Source organism: Xiphophorus hellerii, chromosome 20 (genome assembly GCF_003331165.1).
Source record: "Xiphophorus hellerii strain 12219 chromosome 20, Xiphophorus_hellerii-4.1, whole genome shotgun sequence".
In the NCBI taxonomy this organism is placed as follows: domain Eukaryota; kingdom Metazoa; phylum Chordata; class Actinopteri; order Cyprinodontiformes; family Poeciliidae; genus Xiphophorus; species Xiphophorus hellerii.
The window spans coordinates 22,117,123-22,139,856 of NC_045691.1; the positions used below are offsets into that span (position 1 = coordinate 22,117,123).

A 22,734-nucleotide genomic window follows, 5' to 3' on the forward strand; every position below is an offset into this window, starting at 1 on the left:
ATATGTAAATATATGTTAAAATATAGATTTTCAAAAGATGTATAACAATCACAAAAGGACATATCTGCATGACAATGCCTGAGCATTATTTCTTTGAAGGAATCTGTTTTTGTTTATTCTGTGCAGTTAACAAAGATTTCTCCTCACATATGATCTTAACGGTGAAGGCGCAGCTTATATACTTGACTAATAAAAATGTCAGTCTGATTATCAGACATATTCTGCATGTAAATATTAAATGAAGACAAGAAGTTGCTCTTTGATCAACCTCTTACGGTAAAATGTTGCACTCCGGCCTCTAGGTGGCGCTGCAGGTAAACATTGGATTTGACCCCCACTCTCAGTCTCAGTTGCCTAGTGATGACAAACTATCCACAGCTTCTGATTTCCTGTGTTCAAAAAAAATCTCATCGCTGCCTAAGAAGCTAACTCGAAGTTTTCCGAACAGATTTTTCTGTTGTTTATGTGGAGATTTCTGTCTAACTATGGGACGAAGTAGCAGCTGTGCTCTCTCTGGGAGCGTCGTCTAGCGCTGGCGGGGCTTTTGACCGACGATGAATAACTATAATTTCATCAGGGTCGTTGGGAAAGGAAGCTACGGAGAGGTGAACTTGGTGAAGCACAAGACGGACCGAAAACAGGTGAGAAACGAATCTAAAAAACGGTTAATGCTAAAATATGTATTTAAAAATGCCATGCTTTTGTAGTGAGTACGCCAAAACATTGTAAAGTTACCTGAAAGTCGGTTTAAACATAAAGGATTTGCTGAGATTTTTTTTTTTTCGTATAGCAAAAGATATAGTTTTATAGTAGCATTTTATTTCTTCATTTTTATTTCTTTTATTTGTAACTACTGAAATATGGCACTTGATTAAATAATGCTAATGAGCTGGACATGAGAAAATATTTGTATGATGGTACACGATCTTCCTCAGATTGATTTGATAAATATTTGTCTATGCAGTGGCTTCCAAAAGAACTCATATTCTTTGAACCTTTCCATATTTTGTCACTTTACAACCACAAACTTCAGTGGATTTCGTTAGATTAGATTTTATCTGATGAATAAGTTGTGCATAATTGTGAGGTTACATAATGATACATGTACATTCTTTAAAGTGTTGCCTGCATTTGTATTCAGCCCCCTTTGCTCTAATTTTGCTTCCCATTGCACAATCATGCACTACTTTGTGTTGATCCATCATATAAAATCACCAAAAGATGCAATTGAGGTTGTGAAATATCGAAATGTAGATAAAAGTAAAGAGGTATGACTACTTTGGCAAAGAACTGTATGTTGGCACTGTGTGTTTATGCTTTGTGTTTCTTCAGTATGTGATAAAAAAGCTGAATTTAACCACAACATCCAAACGGGAACGCCGTGCCGCGGAGCAGGAGGCTCAGCTTCTGTCCCAACTGCGACATCCCAACATTGTGACTTACAGGGAGTCGTGGGAAGGAGACGACCGTCAGCTGTATATCGTGATGGGTTTCTGTGAAGGCGGGGACCTCTATCACAGACTCAAACAGCAGAAAGGGGAACTGTTGCCAGAGAGGCAGGTTGTAGAGTGGTTTGTCCAGATAGCCATGGCACTTCAGGTACAATATATTGAAAAAGTGGATCGGGCTGAATCACTTTTGGAAATCAGGAAGTCATAGTTGTGATTTATTTGCTTTCCAGTACCTCCATGAGAGGAATATTCTTCACCGGGACCTCAAAACGCAGAATATCTTCCTGACTAAAACCAACATCATCAAAGTTGGAGACCTGGGTATTGCACGTGTTTTGGAGAACCAGAATGACATGGCCAGCACTCTCATTGGGACCCCGTACTATATGAGTCCAGAGCTCTTTTCTAATAAACCCTACAACCACAAGGTATTATGGTTTCCTGCTCCCAGTAATTAAAGGAGCTTGGTTGCACTAACAATTGATTAAATAAAATTCAGTTGCTTCTTCTTCAGATTAAAATTTCATTTAGTTAATCTATAAAAGTTAAGAAACTGGAGGTCAGAATGAATGTATTGACTGCTTTTTATTTCATTGCTGAACGCAGCTTTTCTTTATTTTTCTTATTCTTTCAGTGCTTCTTTCTTATTTTCTTTCTTATTTACAACATTGTTTTCAGTCAAGCATCAAATTTATTCCTGTCTTGGCAAAATTCACAAATTCTCATGCTCTGCCTGTGATGCTGTCTCCAGTCAGATGTATGGGCCCTGGGCTGCTGTGTGTATGAGATGTCCACGTTGAAGCACGCCTTCAATGCCAAAGACATGAACTCACTGGTTTATCGCATTGTAGAGGGAAAGGTTGGTTTTATTTTTTTTATCCTTTTGATAAGTTGCAAGTTAGCAATATGTCATTTTATGATATTAATCTTAATTAGGGCAGATAGTTTTTTTATTCTTTTAGGACCTCTCTGCAGATAAATCTGCTGGATTGAGTTTTGTCATTTTAGATTTGTTGGGGGAGGTTATTTTATTGGGAAATCATTTAAACTTCATCCACAGATTATTGCTTTAAAAATTTTTTTTTTTTTTTACAATTTTGCTCTTTAGTTGCCACCAATGCCGAGCCAGTACCACCCCCATCTCGGAGAGTTGATCAAGAGCATGCTTTGTAAGAAACCCGAAGACAGACCTGATGTCAAGCATATCCTCCGGCAGCCCTACATAAAGCGTCAAATTGCCATGTTCCTTGAGGCCACCAAAGAGTAAGCGTTATTCACATCAAACATTTTTCGTGGTTGACTTTCAGGCAATATCTAAAGTATAGGAAGCTCTGGAAATGTTAACATTTTCTTTGGCGCGGGAAAAATGGACAGGAATAGAGATGAGCATGAGTGGAGCAGTCTGGAGAAATAGAGGGGCAAGCCTGAGATGTTGTGCACAGAGAAGAATAGGTGGATGTATTGGACACATGAGCTGCCAAGAAGGGGAAATAGAAAATGTTGATATGCGAAAAGTAATCTGTACATAAAATGTGATTGATTGATTGAGTTCGATGATTGAGTATTTTCTCTAAATGTATGTTTCGCTTTTCGTTTTTCCAGAAAAACGGCCAAGTCAAGGAAAAAAGCTGCGGTCGGACCAGGAGACTGCAGTCCCAGCGGTGGGTCATCTGGTGCATCATGTCACCCAAAACCTCAGAAGCTTCCTCCAAGTCCAAATGCCGACACTGTTGCCCAGACGAAGCAGGTTCGTTGATTGTTTACACTAAGGCTCTTCTGAGTTGTTGAAATCTCTTTGTAACATTTTGTGTTATTTAATGATTGTTTTTCTCCCATTTACACCTTTATCAATTGTGTCTTTTAAAGGTTCACTGATTTCACTGGTTAGTCCACGGTGGACCTTAATCAATCAAAATCTATTTGATTGATTAAATAAAGAAAATTATCTTTAAAATTTCACATCTCGAGTTTTTCTCAGACATACTGTATGTAGTGATTTGATTTTATGACATCATTTTTTTATTTGAAACCTTTCCATTAAATTCATTTTTGCTCTTTACAAAACTATTGGATTGTGTTGCTTTGCCAACCTTCCATCATCATTAAACCATAAGAAAGCACAACTACCTAAATTGTTTTTGTACTTGCTTGGACTATCTTTGAAAATCGAGTCTGTGGAAAAAATCTTGAAGCAAAATCTGACAAGATACCATTTGCTAACTTTGAAGCCTCTCTGTTTAAAAAGAAAATTTGAAGTGTTAAAAAAAAAGAACATGTCACCATCTTTATTTTATGTAATCTTTTCTCCTTAATCCTAGAGAGAAGACAAATCACGGGAGCATAAAATCCAGAACGGCGTTGCAGATTTCCCTCCAGCCCTTCCGTCACAAGCTATGTCCCCATTAGCTGATATTCTCAAAGCCGGTATCTCTCCCTTGGCAACCGTCAGCAGCATTAATATTGATATCCCATTGCAGCCGAGTGACGGTGTGATGAAAAACCAGGTTCAAAGGCCCCCGTCTGCTGAGTCACGGAGGGAGCCTGGGACTTGCATCGTATGCAAAGACAAAAAAGCGAGGCGGAAACCAGATCCCTCACCTCCTCCTTCTCCTGTGAATCCCGCTCTCAGAGCTGAGTCAGGTGTTTGTGCCAGGGGAGGAGACGAGAGGACGGCTTCCAATGGGCTGTTAGATATCCAGCCGAACCCAGGTCGTACACGTCCCGTCTCTGTGGAGAAACAGGACTCACATGTGGACATCAAGGATGACACCAGCGAGTTACTTCGAGAGGCTGAACTGAACTCAAATGCAGAAAACGTGAAAGTGGACGTACGTCCAGACAGCAACAATGACACTGTGACTTTGATCAAGGGGACTCCAATGCATCCTCACATGCCAAATGTTGATGTAAGTTTTTAAAGAAGGTAGAATCAATGTTTTTTTTTGTTTTTTTTAAATGTCTCCTTTTCATAGGACTCCTTATGTCTTTTCAGGACAGCCTTGAAACGACGGAAAAGCTGTTGGAGCCTCCAGCAGTGGTAAGCGATGAACCACTGCTGAATGTTTCCCCAAAATAAATCTGGATAGGTTTTTAAAAAAAAGCTAATACCAATATTGCAAAACCTTTCTTAGTAGTATTGGAAGATTTGTGTTGTGTCTGTTTAGGAGCCTGTTGAAGAAGAATCGTCTTCTCTCTCGATTAAACAAGACCCAGCTACCGTTTGCCAAAATCCCCAGGTCCTCCCTGAGCCTTCAGGATCAGAGCAACACAGGGGGATGCTTTTTGATTCAACTAAAGGGGGCCATAAACAGGTAAACATAACTACTATTACTAACTAGTGTTTAAAATTTATATAATTTATATATAATGGAACTTTTAATATGGCATTGCAATAATATAGAAGTAATGTTCAGTTTTAATCCATTGATGGGTGATATTTTTTTCTTAACTGAATATCTGTGTTTTTTGAAAAGTGACTCTGAAACTGCAGCAAACAAACAGTAAGACCAGTATGACTATAATTAAAATTAATGTTGGATTTTCTTTTGTTTCTTGTTATTTCAAGTTGGCAGCTTCAAGACCTCTACCTCGTCCTCCCATCGAGGCAGCGGCCGTGGAGAGGAAAAGGAGGATTAAGAAGACCATGGAGAGCAAGAGAGTGGATGTGACTGCAGCCTCCACATCTGTTGGTTCATCTAAGGATGGGTTGTTGCCTTTACCACAAGTGAGAGCAACACTTTAACTCCCGACGGCTTTATTTAGAGTAAAATCTTTGCTCTTTGTTATATTCATCATCACCTTTTTAAAACAAGTTCGGGATCTATTTTCAAGCACTTTATCCAAAAGTGACTTGCTTTTGTTTTTGAAAATGTTTTTTTTATTATTATTTCATTGCTTGATGTTATGCAATCCAACAACATTTCCAGAGCATTTAGAGGGGAAATAGATCATATTATATCTCCTTGTTCATCTGCAGTTTTACGCCAAACCCACCAAAAACTGTTTAAGACTGAAAAGCTCCATCCTTCTCTCAGGGAAATGGAAAGTCATTAGAAGTTCTTAAAAAGTGGGTTTAAAATCTAAAACATAAAGTTGTAGCAATAAAAGAACTACAATAAAACATTTATCTGGTGAATAATGTATGATATATTTTTCAGTTAATTTAATCCACGTCCAACTTGGTTATACAACTTTTAATTAGATATGTGCTTTCTGACTTTGGGGTTTCTGTGTTTATTATTCAGTTTCTAATCATGCGTCATTATATATTTTAAATAAAGTCATTCATCTATCAGCCTAATTGAGAGCAATTTTATTTTTTAGGAGCGTCCTCTGACTGCCAGAGAGAGAAGACGCCTGAGGCAATCCCAAGATGGCGCAGGTCAACAAGGTAATGCCTCCAAACCCTTAATACTTGGTGTTAAAAAAAAAAAAGACAGAGAACATTCAAATAGGTCTTTGTTGTTGCTGTGAAGAGAAATAGACAAAAAATAAAAAACACATCTAAAGCTAAACTACAAATAGTTATGATCCTGAACAATTTCACCTAAATGTTAATGTATTATTGCAAGGAAAAACCTATTTGCTTTTCCCTGTTGCTTAGGTCTGAATGCTGTGCGAAGGGCGTCGTATGATGTTGCCTCCACCAAAGTTGAGCGACACAATGCCCCCGTCACTCGATCTGCTTCATACTCCATCATAGACTCCAGCATTAAGGTGCAGATATCTTTTTCTTAAACTCAATTTCAGAATTTATGAAGTTTAGAAAAAGCAACATTTAGTAACTTATCTAAATCTCTCATTCACAAGAGTTGTTTTTCTTACATCACAACAGGATAGGCTGATGGAGCAAAGGTCAGATGAAGACGAGTACAGCTCATCCACAAGTTCCACAGAGCGCTCAGAGGGAGACTGCAGGGAAAGGTGAGGACGAGTCAAGTGTCTCAGCAGTGGTCTTTGTAATTAGTAACATTTTATTCTTTGAGTTTTATACTGAAACATATTAACCTGTGTGTAAATGTACTCTGTGTATGAGCAGAAAAACAGAATCCAACGACATGCATGATTTGGTCCACATGATGACTCAGACTTTGAGGATGGATGTTGGAGACGCTGGACGTGAGTTGGGAAAAGGCCGATTGGACTCAATGCCAGAATTCAAGCTGAATTGCAGGTACAGAGACACCCTGGTGCTTCATGGGAAAGCCAGAGAAGAGGCAGGGAACCTGTCACTTGGGGAAATCCCAACAGGTGAGATACTTCGTTTTAATCCTAGCTTCATAAAGCAAGCAGCTGCTCTGCAACTGTCTTGAGTTTAACAGCTCTGTTTCTTTAGAAGGTGCCACGTCTGGTCCAGCCAAGGTCAGGAGAGCAATAGAGCGTCTGAGAACGGATGTGGTGAAAGGTCTGGGTGTTAAGCTTTTGGATAAAGTGCTTGAAATCATGGAGGAGGAAGATGAGGTCAAAAGAGAAGTGAGTAGAACAGACCCTAATGTAAAATCTCTTACATAAATGAAAAACAACATTATGTTTTCATTAGAGATATCTTAATTAATACTTTTTTTCTTCCTAATACCAGTAAGACTTGTAAAAGGAAACATTTACTTTTACAGTGTACCAATCAGACACTATTAACATGAGCATTACAGTTACTGGAATCAGTGCTGTATATGCTGTCAGCTTTCACTACATTAATAATCTGATGTTAATACTTAAGCAACCAATGATGTTCTGGACTTCGTCAGTTTTTCTGACATCACTATGTGCAACCCTACAAAATATTATTTCCTTCTTTGAATTTTAAAAATTAAACAATGTCCTGTATTTTTTTTTTCCTTTTGAATTGTGAACTAAACTTTATTGGATCAATGGGTTAGTATTTTTCATGGCAATTGCAAATCAACAAGTTTCTATTTACTGAACTAAATCTAATAAAGACTAACTTCAGTTCACATTAACTCATTTTTAAAAATTATTTCTTTAATTACCATTGCATATAAGCCTGTTCATATTTCCAGCCTAAGCTCGGCTGCCTTCATTTTGTTTGCAGCTGTGCCTTCGTGACCAGATGGGAGATGAGAAGTACCAAGCTTATGCCGTCATGGTGAGGCAGCTGAAGTTTTTCGAGGATATTGCTGTCAAGATATGAAGAGCACTGAAACAACAAGAATACATAAAATTTGGAAAAAAGTGCTTTTCCAAATTGTCACATCAGTTAGTCAAATCAAGCACTCTTCCATTTACACTACGTACCGAGGAGGTTTGGTCTGTACCGCAAACATTTTGCAAGCTGAAATTTGCTTCAAGGTAAAAATTCTGATATAAACAAGTTTTCTGTGAAAGAAGAATCGACACATATATACATGTATGGACAAAGTGGTACGAACAATTATGTAAATCACTTATTTCTGCATCTTACCACGCAACACTGGATGTGAAAATGATTCTTTAAAGTTCAGGCTATCTATGCAAACATTTCAGTCATTTTAAAGCTTCCATTTAAAGAATTTCATTTATTTATGATCCTTCAGTCTTTTTTGTGCTGTCCATAACACCTTAGATGTAACTTCTGTTGACTAATTTTCTTTTGACACAAAATAATGTAAAATAGATTTATTGTCGATATTAACATGAGTGATTTTTAATAAAACTAAAATGGAATGCCTTTTTTGCTTCTAGTTGGCTTATTAAAATTTGAGAATTACACACTTTTTATAGCAGATAAAAACCATGTTTAGGGTTTAAGAGATTTCACTGATAAGTGCAGAAAAACATTAACTGAAATTTCACATCAAATCAAACAGACGGCACTGGATTTAATTTTTTATTTTTTTTAAATGCACAGAATTGACCTACTCATACTGTTATTTGCTGCGAATGTGAATTGTAGGACAAACTTCACTTTTCTATATAAAAAATGAACAGGAGTTATTTATGCTTCTTTCTCTTGGTGTTGTCCTGGGGCTTTGGGGTGGGCTCTCCGCTGGCTTCTGGTGCCACCGGCTGCCAGGGCAGAGGATTCCGTCTGTACATCGGCCATGGAGGCAGGGTCAACTAGAGAGGACGGAAACAAAGTGACAGATGTTTACAGGGCAGGATAAAAAAGGCTTGGTGTGACGCAAGACACCAGCCGATGAATGTAAAAACTCACCAGACAAGACACAGCAAATCCAGCCAATACAATGTACACTGTCCAGCCAAACTGCTGAATAATCAGCCCATACACGAATCCAATCACCTGAGAAGAAAATCCAAACCACATCAGTACAGCAGGACTGCTGGGGAGGATGCTTAACCACTTGAACTGCCATCCATCCCAGACAATTTGTCCATTGTTGTGTTAAGTCAATCCAGTACAGGTTTTGTCAAATATTTCCCAGTTGTCTTCAAAGCAGCCTTGTCATAGCCACAATCTGTATGAAAATGCAGATTATTTTTCTGTATTAGTTTTTAAGCAAACATATTTATGATTTGAGTGAAATTATACCACCTTCAGTTGCGGACACAAGTAAACTTTCCAAACTTGTTAATTGCAAAAAGGTTGGTGACGGCCAATTTTTTTAGCAAACAACTTTAGAAAACAGATGCCCCTCAGCAAATTAGAATAAAATCCAAAATGTCTGTTCATTTCTGTAAGTCAGATCAATAAGTGAAACTCAATACATTGACTAATTACACACTACAGATAGACATTTGGAGCATTTATGTAATTATGGCTTATAGCTAATAAAGTCAGAAAGTTACAAAACTTTATGAGACCAATAAATGGATTTCTAACAGATGTGACAAACACCATCATGGCTGGTGACTTGTTGGTTGTCCAGAGATTAGAACTGTTGGAAAAAGTTAATTTTAGAGCACTTTACATTTCCCACAACTGAGGTGATGATTTCATTTTCTATCTAGTCTGCACCTCCAAAAATGAACTAATACCCAGTGAGCATGCTCACTTTACCTAAACCCCTGTGCACAGAACAGTGAGGATGAGAAGGATGATCCAACAATGAAAAACTAAAGGCCGATATTCTTTTAACACCTCGGCAGAGCCACAGGCTGATATCTCCATTGCATACAGCATTGATGGGGTAATTCATGCAAAAGGAGCCCTGACCGAGAAGACTGTGCACAACAAACAAAAACAAGACTTTGAGATATATCATTTTGTGTGTATCGAATATTTATAAACGTTTCAAGTTATATAACTGAAATACTTTAACATCTGTCATTTTAATTCTGGTTTAAATTAATTTAAATATTTACCGCAGAGATTAGAATTATTCCTTGGAAAATCTGCTCAGCCAGCTTCTGGCCCTTGTAGTCCTGCAAAACAAGAGGGAGACAAAAATAAATTAAGTCATTAATGATTCTTATAATAAAGTCCGTTAGCAAAAGATGTCTGCAGCGGTTCTTCAACTGGTTATGCTACATCTGCAAACTGAGGGATAACTTTGAACTACTTTTTAAAATCGTTGTTCGACAGAGAGAATTATTTAGTTAATGCTAAGCTTTTATCAACTTGGAATGTTGAATCCAAGTCAGAAATGTTATTTTATTTCCTGTGTAGAATAAAACATGGCTTTGGTTAGCATCCGTTACCAAAGTAATCAAAACGACAGAAAGCTAACGTTTCGTGAATAAAATCATCTGCATTATTTAAGGTAACTTAATTTACAGTTTCTCAACAAATTAGGTAATTACTTCTCACCATGTGCGTAGGAATGTTCTTAAATACAGACAGCATTTTTACACTTGAAATGAGCTGTCTGCACGGAAATATGTTTGGTTCTGTTTAGAGTCAAGCAAGCTTACTTCCGCTTTTAAAAGCTACGTTGTATTGTGAGGAAGGACCTGCCGACGTAATACGTGTGCCGAACTGAACAGAACAGCGCAGGTCCTCAGATTCATACATTATGTGGATTCCTCAAAACGCTTCGTGTTTTGTTAACACTCGCTTCTAAGTCTGGGAAATTTGCAAGGTATCTACAAAGGTGCCTGGTGTAAATGTCAAGTTCCTTCATCACAACTATTAAACTGGCCTTGCATTTTTACAAAGTAATACTTTTAGAATATTTAAAGTTTTCTTACTAACCTTAATCAAAATCTTTTGCCTACTCGAAACTCCCAGATAATGGAGATTTTCAATCAGGCATGTCCTAAACACCTAAAGCTGCGTGCAGTCGTGATAGCGGAGGGGACAAACTTGTTGATGTTGAGTTGGCAGTTTGGCTTCAATGTGAATTCGTCACATATGAGTGTTTTTCCTAAAACCTGCACCTTGCATGTAGGCGTCTTGAATCTGAGCGCATAATTCACACCCAGCAGAACCTTTTTGTGTCTATGCCGTTATCACAGAGCGGCGTCGCGACGTTACGGTCAGGGGGGGACTCAGCCCACCGTGGGTATCACTTAAACCTATTTGTATTCTCTTGGTTTTTAATTCTTGTAGTGCTGGAAGGTCTGATGCGGCGGCTGCCATGACACTAAGAAGAGGTAAGTAAGTTGCATTAACAATTATGTCATATCTTTCCACACATTAAGATAATCAGTGAATGATTGCACCAATAACAAACGTGAAACAGACAGTAATTCACATGGATGTTGTGGAGAAAATGTACTCCTCCCACCAAGTGAAGTGTCCAAGTGAGTGCCTCGGAAAAGTAATTTTCCATACGTCGAGGCAACTACAAGCATTAGTGTATTTTAATGGGATTTGATTTGTTTTTGATAGAGCAGCACAAAATAGTATAGATTTGTGAAATTAAAGGAAAAATAATACGCATTTTTATTTAGCTCTATAATTTTGTTACCCTATAACCTGATGCCTAATAATTCACCTGTGCTCTTCTGTGAAAGCTTCAGAGATCATTGGTTTAAAAACAGCATCGTAAATGTAAGACTCGTGGGTGTCCAGATACTGTGATTCTCCTTTGTAGAATAATCCACAGAAGCAATTGAGCTCTTTCTCAGTGTCGAGTCTTTAATTTCTTTTCCGCTACTCCGTCAGCTGTCCCGCGCTCAGCTGTTGCAGAACGTTCGCTCCACTCCCCCATCCGGGGAGCCTTTCAAAATAAAACATTTCCAAAACATGTTACATTTTCTTAACTCCAGTTTTCACTCTTACATAAAGACAAGACAGATCAGTGATAATGCAAAATGCTGTGCCCTAGCTGGAAACTAACACTACATTGAAACAGGGTGGTGGCTGTGTAATGCTGTGGAGATGCTTTTCTTAAATTAATGGGATGGAACTCAGCCAAAGCACAGACATCAGGCTAGACATCAACTGATCCGACTGGACTAAATAGGCAACTTTACACATCTGTAGACGTGTAAAGTTGGTGGAGTCATACCCCAACAGACTTGTTGCTGTAATTTTGGTGAAAGGTGGTTCTGCAAAGTACTGTTTTGGGTTTGGTGTGGAGAGATTAGGTAAATCAGTGATTCCCAACCCTGGTCCTCAAGGCACACTGTCCTACATGTTTTAGAGGTTTCCCTGCTTTAATGTGCCTGATTCAACTGATTGCAGTTCAACAAACGCCTGTTAATAAGTCATCAACTGAAATCAGCTGGACTGAAGCAAGGAAATACCTAAAACATGCAGGGCAGTGCGCCTTGAGGACCAGGGTTGTGAAACACTGAGGTAAATAATAAAATCACATAATTTATTCATGGAAAAAAATGTTGGTAAAGTCCCACACATTGAAGTTTGTGGTTGCAACATGACAAAATAAGGGAAAGTTCTGTATGTTAAACTTCAGCCTCTTGCATCTAACAGCTCCATCTAATGTGCTCCACAGTAAATGGAGTCCTGCTCATTCTACTGGCTGTAGCCATACTGATCATAGTTCATCGAAACCTCCTGAACCTCAGTGACTTCTTAGACAGAGAAAACCCAGGTACGTTTCTGAGCCGAAGTTTACATGCACTGATGTAGTCTTGTATATGTCACATCAGAGTATTTTGGTGCAACAAAACGACTGTAAATGCTGTGCGGTTAACGTGCCCCAATCCAGATGCTGGGCAGATTCTTCCTTTCGAGGCGGAGTTGTCTCCTGGTGTCGGGCAAAAGACGGAAAGGAAAAGAGACGGGATTCCTGTCCTCATCACTGCCACAGAGGACAGGCTTGGGGCTGTGATAGTTGCAATGAACAGCGTCTCCCAGAACAGCAAAGCCAACGTGGTCTTCACTATTGTGACCCTGAATGATACAGTTGATCACCTAAAGTAAATTTGTTATTCTATTTGTTATTCTTGTGTGAATAATTCAGCCAGCACAGGAATTCTCTGTCATCTTAAGTGAATTAAAAACGATCTTTTCTGTTTTACCAACAGGGCGTGGATAAGCAAGACGACGTTAAAAAATGTCAAATATAAAATAGTTATTTTCCAACCAGAGCTTCTGAATGGGAAGATATCAAAAGATCCTAAAATGCTGGAAGCTGCAAAACCAGTAAGACGACTGATAATACTCATATATTCTGACTCAGAATATATGTCACAGCTGCTGTTTATGTATTAAACCTTTTATATGTGTGTGTTAGTTGACTTTTGCCAGGTTTTATCTGCCTATGTACATGCCTGAGGTAGAGAAGGCGATCTATCTCGATGATGACGTTGTTGTACAAGGTAAGAACGAGCCCATAATAAATCAAATCAGGTCTGTTTGACATCATGCAGCGAGTAAAGTCGAAAAAGGAGGTTTATTTATTCGTCGTTTTTGGCTATCAGGAGACATTCAAGAGCTTTATGACATGAACCTGAAACCAGGACATGCAGCTGCCTTCTCTGATGATTGTGACTCAGCGTCTGCTAAGGGCATCGTACGAGGAGCTGGAAATCAGGTGGCCTTTCCTTCTAAGAGTTACTTGTCATTTATGCTGCTCAATATAAGGCACTGAAATATACAGATGCAGTATTAAATAGCTAATTCTTTTTTTTTACAGAACAACTACATGGGTTTCCTGGACTTTAAAAAGGAGGCTATTAAAAAACTGGGGATGAAGGCCAACACATGCTCCTTTAATCCAGGAGTCATTGTTGCAAACCTGACCGAGTGGAAGAACCAAAACATCACCCAGCAGCTGGAGAAGTGGATGGAGCTCAACTCTCAGTGAGTGCACACACAATCTGAACAATGGATCTAAAAGAAAACGCTTCCGTAGAAATAAAAATAGTTGTAGCAAATGCATTTAATATTTTTTTTTTCATAACAGGGAGGATCTGTACAGTAACACACTTGCAGAAAGCATTACAACCCCTCCACTTCTCATCGTCTTTTATAAACGTCACTCCTCCATCAACCCGATGTGGCATGTGAGACACCTGGGTGAGTTACAAGTTAATTTCTGAATGTTGTTTCTAACATTTTGTTAATCGGTGAAAAAGAAATCTTTATTGGTGTTGTAGCAATCAAACCGTTATGATTGCTGATCAGCTTATGCATGTTTCTACTAGTATTTCGATGATTTATAGTCGGAAGGCCTCCGTTTTCATTGCCCTAATCTTTAGGGCCCTGCGTCAGATTAGAGTCGTGTCTCTGATCCGACAGAGACACGACTGATTGGGCCACTCCAAAAAGATAGTATATAACTTCCAGTTATAACAGACATGCTGGTAAAATTAATATATTGCTGTAAACCTAAATCTGGCATCTGTAATGGTTATGCATAACTCTGGCCTTAAGAAGACAGACAAACTAAAGAAAAACTGGTTTGATGGCCCAGAGAACATATCAGTCAGTATTCGTACCATACTTTCCTCACATACGTTAAATTGGCAGTATCAATTGCTTTCATTTATAACTCTAATGCATTTTTGAAGAGGAGCCTCTAAAAAGGGAGATAACTGCACTTGAAATTTTCAGTAAGACACCTTTATATTGTTCAGTTGTGATATTTTTTTCCACTCGTAGTCAACTACAAACTCTACAGCTGCTCTCATGTGGATGGGTTAACACTGAAATAATCAACATTGTAACTTTCCAGTAATTCTAAAGGTTAACTGTAATAAGCTGGGTACAATAAATGTAAAAATCCCAACTTTTCAGGTATCACAGGTGCTGGAAATCGCTACTCTCCCCAGTATGTGAGCACTGCTAAACTGCTGCACTGGAATGGACATTATAAGCCCTGGGGGAGGACATCGTCCTTCTCTGGCGTGTGGGACCAGTGGTTCATTCCTGATCCCACAGGGAAGTTTCATCCCGTGCGAAGACACGCAGACTGAAAAATTACTCTTCGGAGACCTTTGGACCAACGCAGTCCCTGGCAGAACACAGTGTGGCTCCTTTCACCTCAGGAACTAAGCAGCCAGCAGTCTTATTCGTCATTTTGTGGGCCTCTTCACTCTGACATTATCTTGAACACAGATGCCTGTTTTTACAAAATGTTTTCCTTGCAATGACTCCAACTTGTCTGATAAAACCTGAGAGTTTATTTTACCACATATAATACATCATCAATCATATGATACAGCATTACATAATGTTTTAGAGTTTCTCAGGCCTTTGAGACCATATTTGACCACAGATTTATTCTTTTTGTTTAGGAATCCCATGGCCACATGACCTTTAGAGTGGTGTTTTAGGTGCTGTGACTCACAGAGATCAGTTACTGCCTCACAAGTGCACTAAAATGAAGCTGTTACCATTTTCACAACTTTATAGTCTTTAATATTTTGCATACCTAATTAGTGGGGACCCTATTCTACCAGATAACCACATACAGCTTAAAGCTTGTCATATTTGTTGGTCCTCAGATTAGCTTTGACACAGAAGTTAAACTCCAAGCTAAAAATGTACTAAACAAAAACAGTGCCGTCTAAATTTAAGATTAAATTTTTTTATGCTTGTTAAACTGCAGGAAGGCTGCCAAGAGAAATGGTCATCACTGTGCAAAGATTTTATGCCCATTTATTGTCATTGCTTAATTATAGCCTTAATAGAACCATAACTGTTGCTAAATGACAGCTTAGTGCAAGATAAAGGGTTTTTCTGTTTACAGAGCAGTAATGATCTAGTTGGCAGTGTGTATATATGTGTGCTTACCTCCTCCCTGGTAACTCTCCCAAAGGCTAATGTCAGTGCTTAAAATACTTTAGGATTTTTTATTTTTTTTTTGCACAAGATTTATCCAACCTCTACTTTTTTTTTTTTTTAACCAGTATTTAAAAACCTCAAGTTGACCACTTTAAATACAACCTCAAACTTTTTCCCCAACTATGCTGGTGTAAAAATGAACACTAACATTCCTTGTTACACTGTGGATTTTTAATGATAATCAGACCACTAACCTCTGCGTTGCCTCGGCATTTGCACAAATACTGCATGCCTTGTTTGCTTTTTAAGTAGTTTGCTGTTCTGTGTTTTGTACAATACCAATAAAATATATTTGCTGTTTCCTAAACTGTGAAATTGCTCCTTTTATAGGGAAAAAAATATAAACATTGTTTTAGAAAACAAGAAAACATTCTACTTTTGATTTAATAGGTTTATAGGTGCACATCTATATACATGGTTATAGATTAAGATCCTACAAATGACCTCCAGTCACAACAGCATAATCAAGTATACACAACTGCTTAATAATAAAGTCAGTCACATAAGCGTCAAATTATCTTGATGGGTAAGGCTGGATAGGTAAATTTAAGGGGAAAAAACATCTAGCTGAGGGTAAAGTTTCGTCCATGAGTCGAGGTATGTTTCACCGTTTTTTAGGTTTAAGTACAAGCAGGAGTTTCGCAGCACCTGGCCTAATAATAGTGACGTCAAACAGCAGGATAAGCAAATGAAACCACAATCCTGGAAGTGACTCAGCCTTTTTAAAGACCATATTTCCATAACACGATACAGTTCTCATCACTGTAACTCCCTGTCTTGCTTTCTACAGCTCAATGCAAGTCCTGATGGGATCAGCTGGCAAACAATGCAGCAAAGTTTAAAGCAGTAATCACTGAAAACCATTCTCTGGGTTTTTGTTCAGCCAACACTTCAATGTAGAATCAGGTGGACAATTTCTGGAAGTTAAGACAGCTCTGGTCTGATGAAAAGATAAAATTGGAGTAAACATGCAGGTAATCATTTCTGTGCACACAACTTGTTTCCATACATGTGTGGTATAATCTGACCAATCAGCAATTTGTGTTTCCACACTACTTTATGGCAGTGGCCTTGCTCGTTTATGGGTATCATGGTTTAGTTAACAATGGGGTGGAGGGGGAAACGAAAACACAAAGCTGTTCTCCGTCATGAGTAGTTCCAGCTCTGGATGGTGAAAAGAGTCCACGAGTTATGGGGGGAGTTCATTTAAAATCAGTGTTGAAGTCATAAGCATCATCTGTATAAACAGTAGAGAGGCTGATGTCAACAGGGACAGGCTGGAAATGAACCTTACTGGGTTTATCTGCAATGAAAAAGCAAAACATAACCTTACATATTCATTAGCACATATTTAAACTGATAAAAATCTATGCAAAAAAAATAAAAAATACCTTTGACTGTTTTCTGCAGTTTCTCAAGTTCCTCTGTTTCATGCAACTCCTCTGTTTCTCCAGGCTGCAAGAAAAGCAAAAGTTTTATTTATTTGTTTGTATCCAGGTGCTCTAAGACACACAGTGATTAAAATCAGTCATCAGGATCAGAGTTGGATTAGAAGTCTTCATAAAGAAATCGAGACTTGCATTTTTGTCCTCATTTCCAGGAGCTAAAACAAATGAAACGCAAGTACATTTCTCTGCATCATTACCTCATCATTCTCACTGTTGTGCTGCGCCTCCCTCTCTGCAGGTGGTTGCTCTTCAGGGATGGCGGCCACGGTCAGCAGACCTGCAGTCGGCCCTCTGGAGACGAAGCCAATGCTGCTAGCCAGGTTTGTACATTTAAAACCTGTGGAAGATATTTTTTAGGGATAAAGATATAAAATTGGATGAAAACTACAAAACGTACAGCACCTTGCAGAAGTAATTGCACCACTTAAACCGTTTCACATTTTTTTTCATGTTACAATAAACTGCTCACAAGCTTCTAAATTTGTAAACTCAGCTGTAACATTTATACCTTTCAGAGTTTCCATGTTGCCTGCCTTCACTTTGTCTAGATCCCAGCCGTTCTGCATCTCAGTGATCACTTCCTCAGTCACGTAGTTTGGGAGGCTGTAGTTCCCTGGCACTTTACAGTGGTAGCGTAATTTGGCTCTAGGCGAACACCAAAAAAAAAAAGAAGAGATTTTTGTGTAATTTAAATAACACAAAAGTCAAACACTTGCTCCAGCTAAAGGGTTTGGATCAGAGTTGGATTAGAAGTCTTCATAAAGAACTCAAGAATTGCACTTTTTCCTCATTTCCAAAACAACGCAGCTACCCGCTTTTATGAAACGCAAACAAAAAGATGCTCACCCTGTCCAATCAGTAAGGAAAGTATTTGCTGCTTGCACTGTGTTTGGAACGCCGCCTTTCTGCAGGAAGCCTCGCTTTTTGGCCAACAAGGTCAAGAACTCCAGGGAATTCCTGAAGTCTGGGACAGTATACTGAAGCATGACCTAAGACAAGAAGATGAAGTTACTTATCTTCTTGTCTTGGGTCATGAAGATAATTTAGCAGTTCTCACTTTCTCTGTGACTGCAACAGCCATTACCTGGGACTTATCACACTGCTTGAGCAATGTATTTACGGCATCCAGCACCGTCTCCTGACCCTCCTCCACCTGCAGGCTCCTCAGGGCCATGGAGGCTGCTGGGTTGGACGGCGAAGCGACGATGCCCGGGCTGTCCATTAGGTTCACAGTCTTCGACATGTGTACCTCCTGCACAGTTCTGATGTGCAGGAAAGAAGACATTTAATTATGAACAACATTTTGGAGGCAAGATGTTTTAGCCACAAACATTTTTTCTGCACTTACTTTGTGGTGCCTTTTGCAATACCAACATGGCATGCCATCATTCCTTTCAAGTTGTTGATCAGGCTGCTCTTCCCTACATTAGGAAAGCCTGGGAGAAAGAATAAGATATTCATAAAAAGGATAGAAATTGATACATTTCACAATATTGAGGAAGCAAAATTACTGATTCAAATAAACTTACCAACTACGCCCACTTTGAGTGAGGCTTCGCTTTGAGTCTTAGCGGCGTAAGCCGTCAGTAGCTCGGTGAGACACTCGCTACCAAAACACGCTGCTCCTTTGGACCTGTTCAGGACTTCATTGGAGGGCACAACTCTTTTCCTTTTGGTTTTCTGATGAACAAAGAGCACAACGCGATTGACTCAGTTGACCTCGACACATTGAAAGGTCATAGAGCTCGCACCCACCACAACAGATTTTTTTTTTATGCAAATGTTCCACAAACGCACACATGGTCCCTTCTGACACAGGGACTAAACTGTGCCGTTTGTTGGTTATTCTCGGAGGCTATAACCAGTTATAACAGCACTGAGCAAGCTGTTCAACCTTCTCAGTCCTCCACATAAAGACAAGAGGTTTTTAGCCATTTAAAAAGGAAACTATTTTCTACACAGGGATCAGCTGTTCATTCTGCCGCCAGGAATGAATAGGAGTTGTCTTCCACAGGAAACTAATTGGTACCAATCTTAGATATTTTTACATGAATTAAAAGGCGAAATGACACAGTAGCTGCCAGGAAGGCTGAATGTATTGCAATAAAGTTGCTCCATTTTAACCTTTTTTTAGCCTTTAACTTCCGTTTCAGAACACTGGCGATGTTGGCAGGTTTTGGAAACTTTATAACAAAAGTAAGAATCTGCAGATTACAGTTGGGCAAATACATCTAATGTCTGTTTTTTAGATAACTAAAGCCTAAATGTGGGATCACAGTTTGTGATCTTTAATCATTTCTGTTCCTACAAGTGATAAAAATAGCCGCTACAATGCAGACGTCTAAACTACAACATAGATTAAAAACCCAAGATCCAATTGCTCCACTAAAGCAGTGAAATGGCTCCTTTTTGATTCTTGACTTTGTAGTTCATTTTGGACTTTGTCATTAACTCAAAAATCACATTTTTGATTGTAAAATATTACATTCAACTTGTGAGGTAGCAAATCTAAGACAAATGTTACTGAAAAGGATAAAATGTTTTTTTAAATATTGAAAATCACGTCTTACCACAGTTTTGTCACGCATTTGTGTTGAAGCTTTGAATGCCACAACTGGAAACTCTCTTTGTAAACACTCGATCCACTTCTCTGCATTTTCCTTTGGTACAAGATCTACAGCAGAAAAAAACACAAGTAAAAAAAAAACAAAACAAAACATGAAAATCAAATCATGTTAAGAGCAAATAATTTTTTATTTTCAGTTTAGCTGAGAGCTTCTCATGTCCATTTACCTATTTTGGTCAACACAAAAAGTAATTTCCTTTTGCCCCCCAGTAGCACAGCCTCCTCCAATTGTGGGCACCTGCATCCCAGGGGATCCCGAGCATCAAGGACTTCTATTACAACGTCAGACGCATCTATTACCTGCAAGAGGTGACTTTGTGAGTAAAGCTGACGGTGTACTGTACTGGATCTCACTGTAAGGGTGTAGGTATACCTTGTTTAGTTCACTGCAGAGGTGCTGCTTTGAATTCTTGTTTGGAGCTGAACGTTTCACTGTATTATGTTCTGTGGTATCCTATGCAAACAGATAGAGACAGACACCTTAATCATTTATCCTGCCGTAAAAAAATTTTTTTTTTACCTACAAACAAATTTCTTTTGTTATTGCTTATTTCAACAACAATTTAAAAAGATAAAAAATTGGAGTGGAGTCTTAGTACTGGCTACTGATGAGTAGCCAGCTACTCTTCAGTACTGGAGGAGGTAACCCAGTTACTAAAACATAAATGATCCCCATCAGAATAAATTATCTCAGAAATGCCCACTGAGGTGGACTTTTACCTTTCGGGCCTTCTTGGCACTTGGTTCTGCTTCTTTAACAGCGGCTTCCTTCTCGTTTTTCCTTTTCAGGGCTCGCTCTTCCTTTTTGGCTTGTCGTTTTCTTTCTTTCTCTTCTTCAATCTAAAACAAAGAAGCAAGCTTTTCAAAATACATATGTATACGGAAACTACCAACAACCATTAAAAAAAAAATCATTGCTAAATACTTTTTTACACCCATCTAAACTAAGCTATTCGGATGCCAGCCCACCTGCAGCCTCCTTTGCTCTGCCTCTCTGAGGACCTCCTCCTTGAAGGGGGCGCTGTTGGGCACTCCGGGATCCTTCTTTACACGCTTCTTCAATCCTTTCTTTTTAGCCTCTTTTCTTAACTTTTTGTTATGCTCCCGAACCTAAGATCACAGCATAATATTACTAAGGTTACTGTAGAAGAAGCAGCCATGTAATTTGTGTACATAAACATGCAAAAAAAAAAAAAAAAGTATCGTAATGATGTACTATAACAAACTTACAAGAAATGTAGTTCAAAGATATTTTATCTACAACATTAGTAAGGTAAGAACATTGATATATGCCAAAAAGCCACTTACCTTCTTCTGTATTTTATAACGTTTGGAGCAGGATACCCTTTTACTTGCTTTCCTTAACTCTAAAGAGAATGAAAGCTTCGTTAGCTCGGTTAAACCTCGGTTAGCCTTAGGACAAGCTAATGTAACCGGACCCCAATAAATAAAATGGAGAACCCGGCCATTAAAGTATTAAAAAGCTGCTCTTCGTGGACCATTAACTGTATGTAAATACACTTACTTGGTCTTTTCATTGTGTCGCTGTTGATCTGCCAATGTGACTGAACGGCTCACACGTGGAAACAGCACAAGTGAAGTTAGATGTTGCGTCTCTTCGGTTTCACGCAGTCAGTAAATGTACTTCTGCCACCTGCTGACCTGGAGGTTTATAACACCTTATTTTCTCAAAGGTTCATTCTGACATTTTCCACATTTTCTCATATAACTAACCTAAACCTAACCCTAATATCACAACCACAACCCTTAATGAATGTTGTAACGAATGTTAAGTGATGTCTTACAACAAAAGTGAAGAAGCATTGCAATACATCCAGGTTCAAACAGTGAGGATGGATAGTGTTTTAAATCTGGACTTTGGGCCATTCTAACACATAAACAGACATAGATAAACCATTCTATAGTAGCTCTGGCTGCTTGTTGAGTGTTGTCTGACTGAAAGATGAGCCTCCACCCCAATAGCATTTCTTTTGCAGCTTCCAAGAGGTTTCAGTCCAGAATTACCTTGTGTTTAATGTAAGAATACTTGACTATGAGGTGCTGTCATTTATCTGATCGTTATTTAGAACTTAAACACAATAGCCTGCTTGAATTTGGCAACAAATACATCCACCAATATTGAAGATATTTCAAGTCTGATGAGACTCAATCTGGAAAAAAGGGACAGCAGAAGTTGGACACCATGTCTACGTAGCAGCCTGGAGGTGGCAGCAGCAAGCTTCGCTCAAGTTTGTCTGAGGCTGAAACCAAAACTAAGCTACAAGTAAAAAGGAGTTTCTAGGTTAATTGTTTTCTCCAGCAGACTAAAGCACATTGCAGCAACTTATCACAACTGTTGGCAAAATTTAATCAAGTTAAACCAGTAGCTATGAATTTGTAATCATTTTTAAATGATGCAAAATATTAAAGTGGAGACATTTTAATAAATTACATTGCATGTCTTTTTTTCATATTTATTGAACCTTGTGGACTTTGCATGCAATAAATGTTTCAACACTGAGGTCTACATCTGTAAAAATGTTTCCTACCCTCTGTGCTCACCTGCAATGCATGCTCATCTGCTATGATTCTTCCCTACAACTAACCAAACTGCTATCTCCCGATCTCCTTGCAGTCCCTGAAAGATCTGCACTCTTAGCATATCCTGTATTACTTGCTTGAGAGCTTCATTGACAGAAGCTTTCAAATGCTAATGCCACACTTGAAACCAACTCCACCGTTTTTAAAGGCTTAATTATTGAATACATGTTAGAGAAAGAGCACACACCTGTTCGTGAACCAGTTTTGGAGATGTCAGCTCTCCGACCGACGTTTGGCCAATAATGAATAAGGTTCCACACATGAAGGAGATGCAATTATTTGGCTTGCTGCTGTGTTGGTTCTTAAGCCCCTCTCTCAAGCTCAAACACAACTGGTTACTGGATATCATTAGCATGTGGATACTTGACCCTTTTCTTTTAAGTTATACCTACATTAGGTATGATGAAGCTGCTGTTATTGGTTAATATTTTAATTTCTAAATCTCGAGATTTATTTTCTTGGCATGCTCATCAGTACATGCATGATAGCTGAAAAAAAGAAATAAATTAAATG

The 22,734-nt window shown here is 38.7% G+C and overlaps 4 protein-coding genes and 2 non-coding genes across 7 annotated transcripts; 2 read left to right on the forward strand and 4 right to left on the reverse strand.

Annotated features, from left to right (window-relative positions):
- The first annotated feature begins 369 nt into the window (after nt 1–369).
- Nucleotides 370–8,115, forward strand: nek4 (NIMA-related kinase 4). Of its 2 annotated transcripts, none has more exons than XM_032549542.1 (16): nt 370–641; nt 1,333–1,599; nt 1,682–1,879; nt 2,203–2,310; nt 2,560–2,714; nt 3,054–3,198; nt 3,770–4,357; nt 4,444–4,488; nt 4,616–4,762; nt 5,017–5,175; nt 5,775–5,841; nt 6,055–6,167; nt 6,286–6,374; nt 6,490–6,701; nt 6,787–6,923; nt 7,501–8,115. In XM_032549542.1, the coding sequence occupies exons 1-16, from the start codon at nt 555–557 to the stop codon at nt 7,597–7,599; spliced, it is 2,616 nt and encodes an 871-aa protein (XP_032405433.1). In that variant the 5' UTR covers nt 370–554; the 3' UTR covers nt 7,600–8,115. The 2 variants fall into 2 exon arrangements, with proteins under 2 accessions (XP_032405433.1, XP_032405434.1); XM_032549543.1 differs by having other exon boundaries at nt 6,790–6,923.
- Nucleotides 8,116–8,261: 146 nt separating this feature from the next.
- On the reverse strand, nt 8,262–10,292 carry spcs1 (signal peptidase complex subunit 1). Its single transcript, XM_032549604.1, has 4 exons — nt 10,156–10,292; nt 9,711–9,770; nt 8,602–8,688; nt 8,262–8,504 (listed from the first exon to the last, which is right to left on the reverse strand). The coding sequence occupies exons 1-4, from the start codon at nt 10,189–10,191 to the stop codon at nt 8,379–8,381; spliced, it is 309 nt and encodes a 102-aa protein (XP_032405495.1). The 5' UTR covers nt 10,192–10,292; the 3' UTR covers nt 8,262–8,378.
- A 322-nt stretch (nt 10,293–10,614) lies between these two features.
- Nucleotides 10,615–15,853, forward strand: glt8d1 (glycosyltransferase 8 domain containing 1). Its single transcript, XM_032549578.1, has 9 exons — nt 10,615–10,940; nt 12,248–12,346; nt 12,464–12,674; nt 12,783–12,900; nt 12,992–13,076; nt 13,179–13,291; nt 13,394–13,560; nt 13,664–13,776; nt 14,497–15,853. The coding sequence occupies exons 1-9, from the start codon at nt 10,925–10,927 to the stop codon at nt 14,673–14,675; spliced, it is 1,101 nt and encodes a 366-aa protein (XP_032405469.1). The 5' UTR covers nt 10,615–10,924; the 3' UTR covers nt 14,676–15,853.
- A 69-nt stretch (nt 15,854–15,922) lies between these two features.
- Nucleotides 15,923–21,276, reverse strand: gnl3 (G protein nucleolar 3). Its single transcript, XM_032549565.1, has 15 exons — nt 21,146–21,276; nt 20,929–20,987; nt 20,590–20,730; nt 20,341–20,460; nt 19,994–20,074; nt 19,788–19,920; nt 19,565–19,668; nt 18,524–18,674; nt 18,343–18,430; nt 18,079–18,256; nt 17,841–17,983; nt 17,503–17,639; nt 17,192–17,331; nt 16,938–17,001; nt 15,923–16,849 (listed from the first exon to the last, which is right to left on the reverse strand). Exons 1-15 carry the CDS (start codon nt 21,156–21,158, stop codon nt 16,749–16,751), a joined length of 1,653 nt encoding a protein of 550 aa, XP_032405456.1. The 5' UTR covers nt 21,159–21,276; the 3' UTR covers nt 15,923–16,748.
- On the reverse strand, nt 17,717–17,790 carry LOC116711266 (small nucleolar RNA SNORD19). The gene has a single exon (XR_004337199.1). It is a non-coding gene; the product is annotated as a small nucleolar RNA SNORD19 (small nucleolar RNA).
- Nucleotides 18,772–18,903, reverse strand: LOC116711268 (small nucleolar RNA SNORA47). The gene has a single exon (XR_004337201.1). It is a non-coding gene; the product is annotated as a small nucleolar RNA SNORA47 (small nucleolar RNA).
- Nucleotides 21,277–22,734: the final 1,458 nt, after the last annotated feature.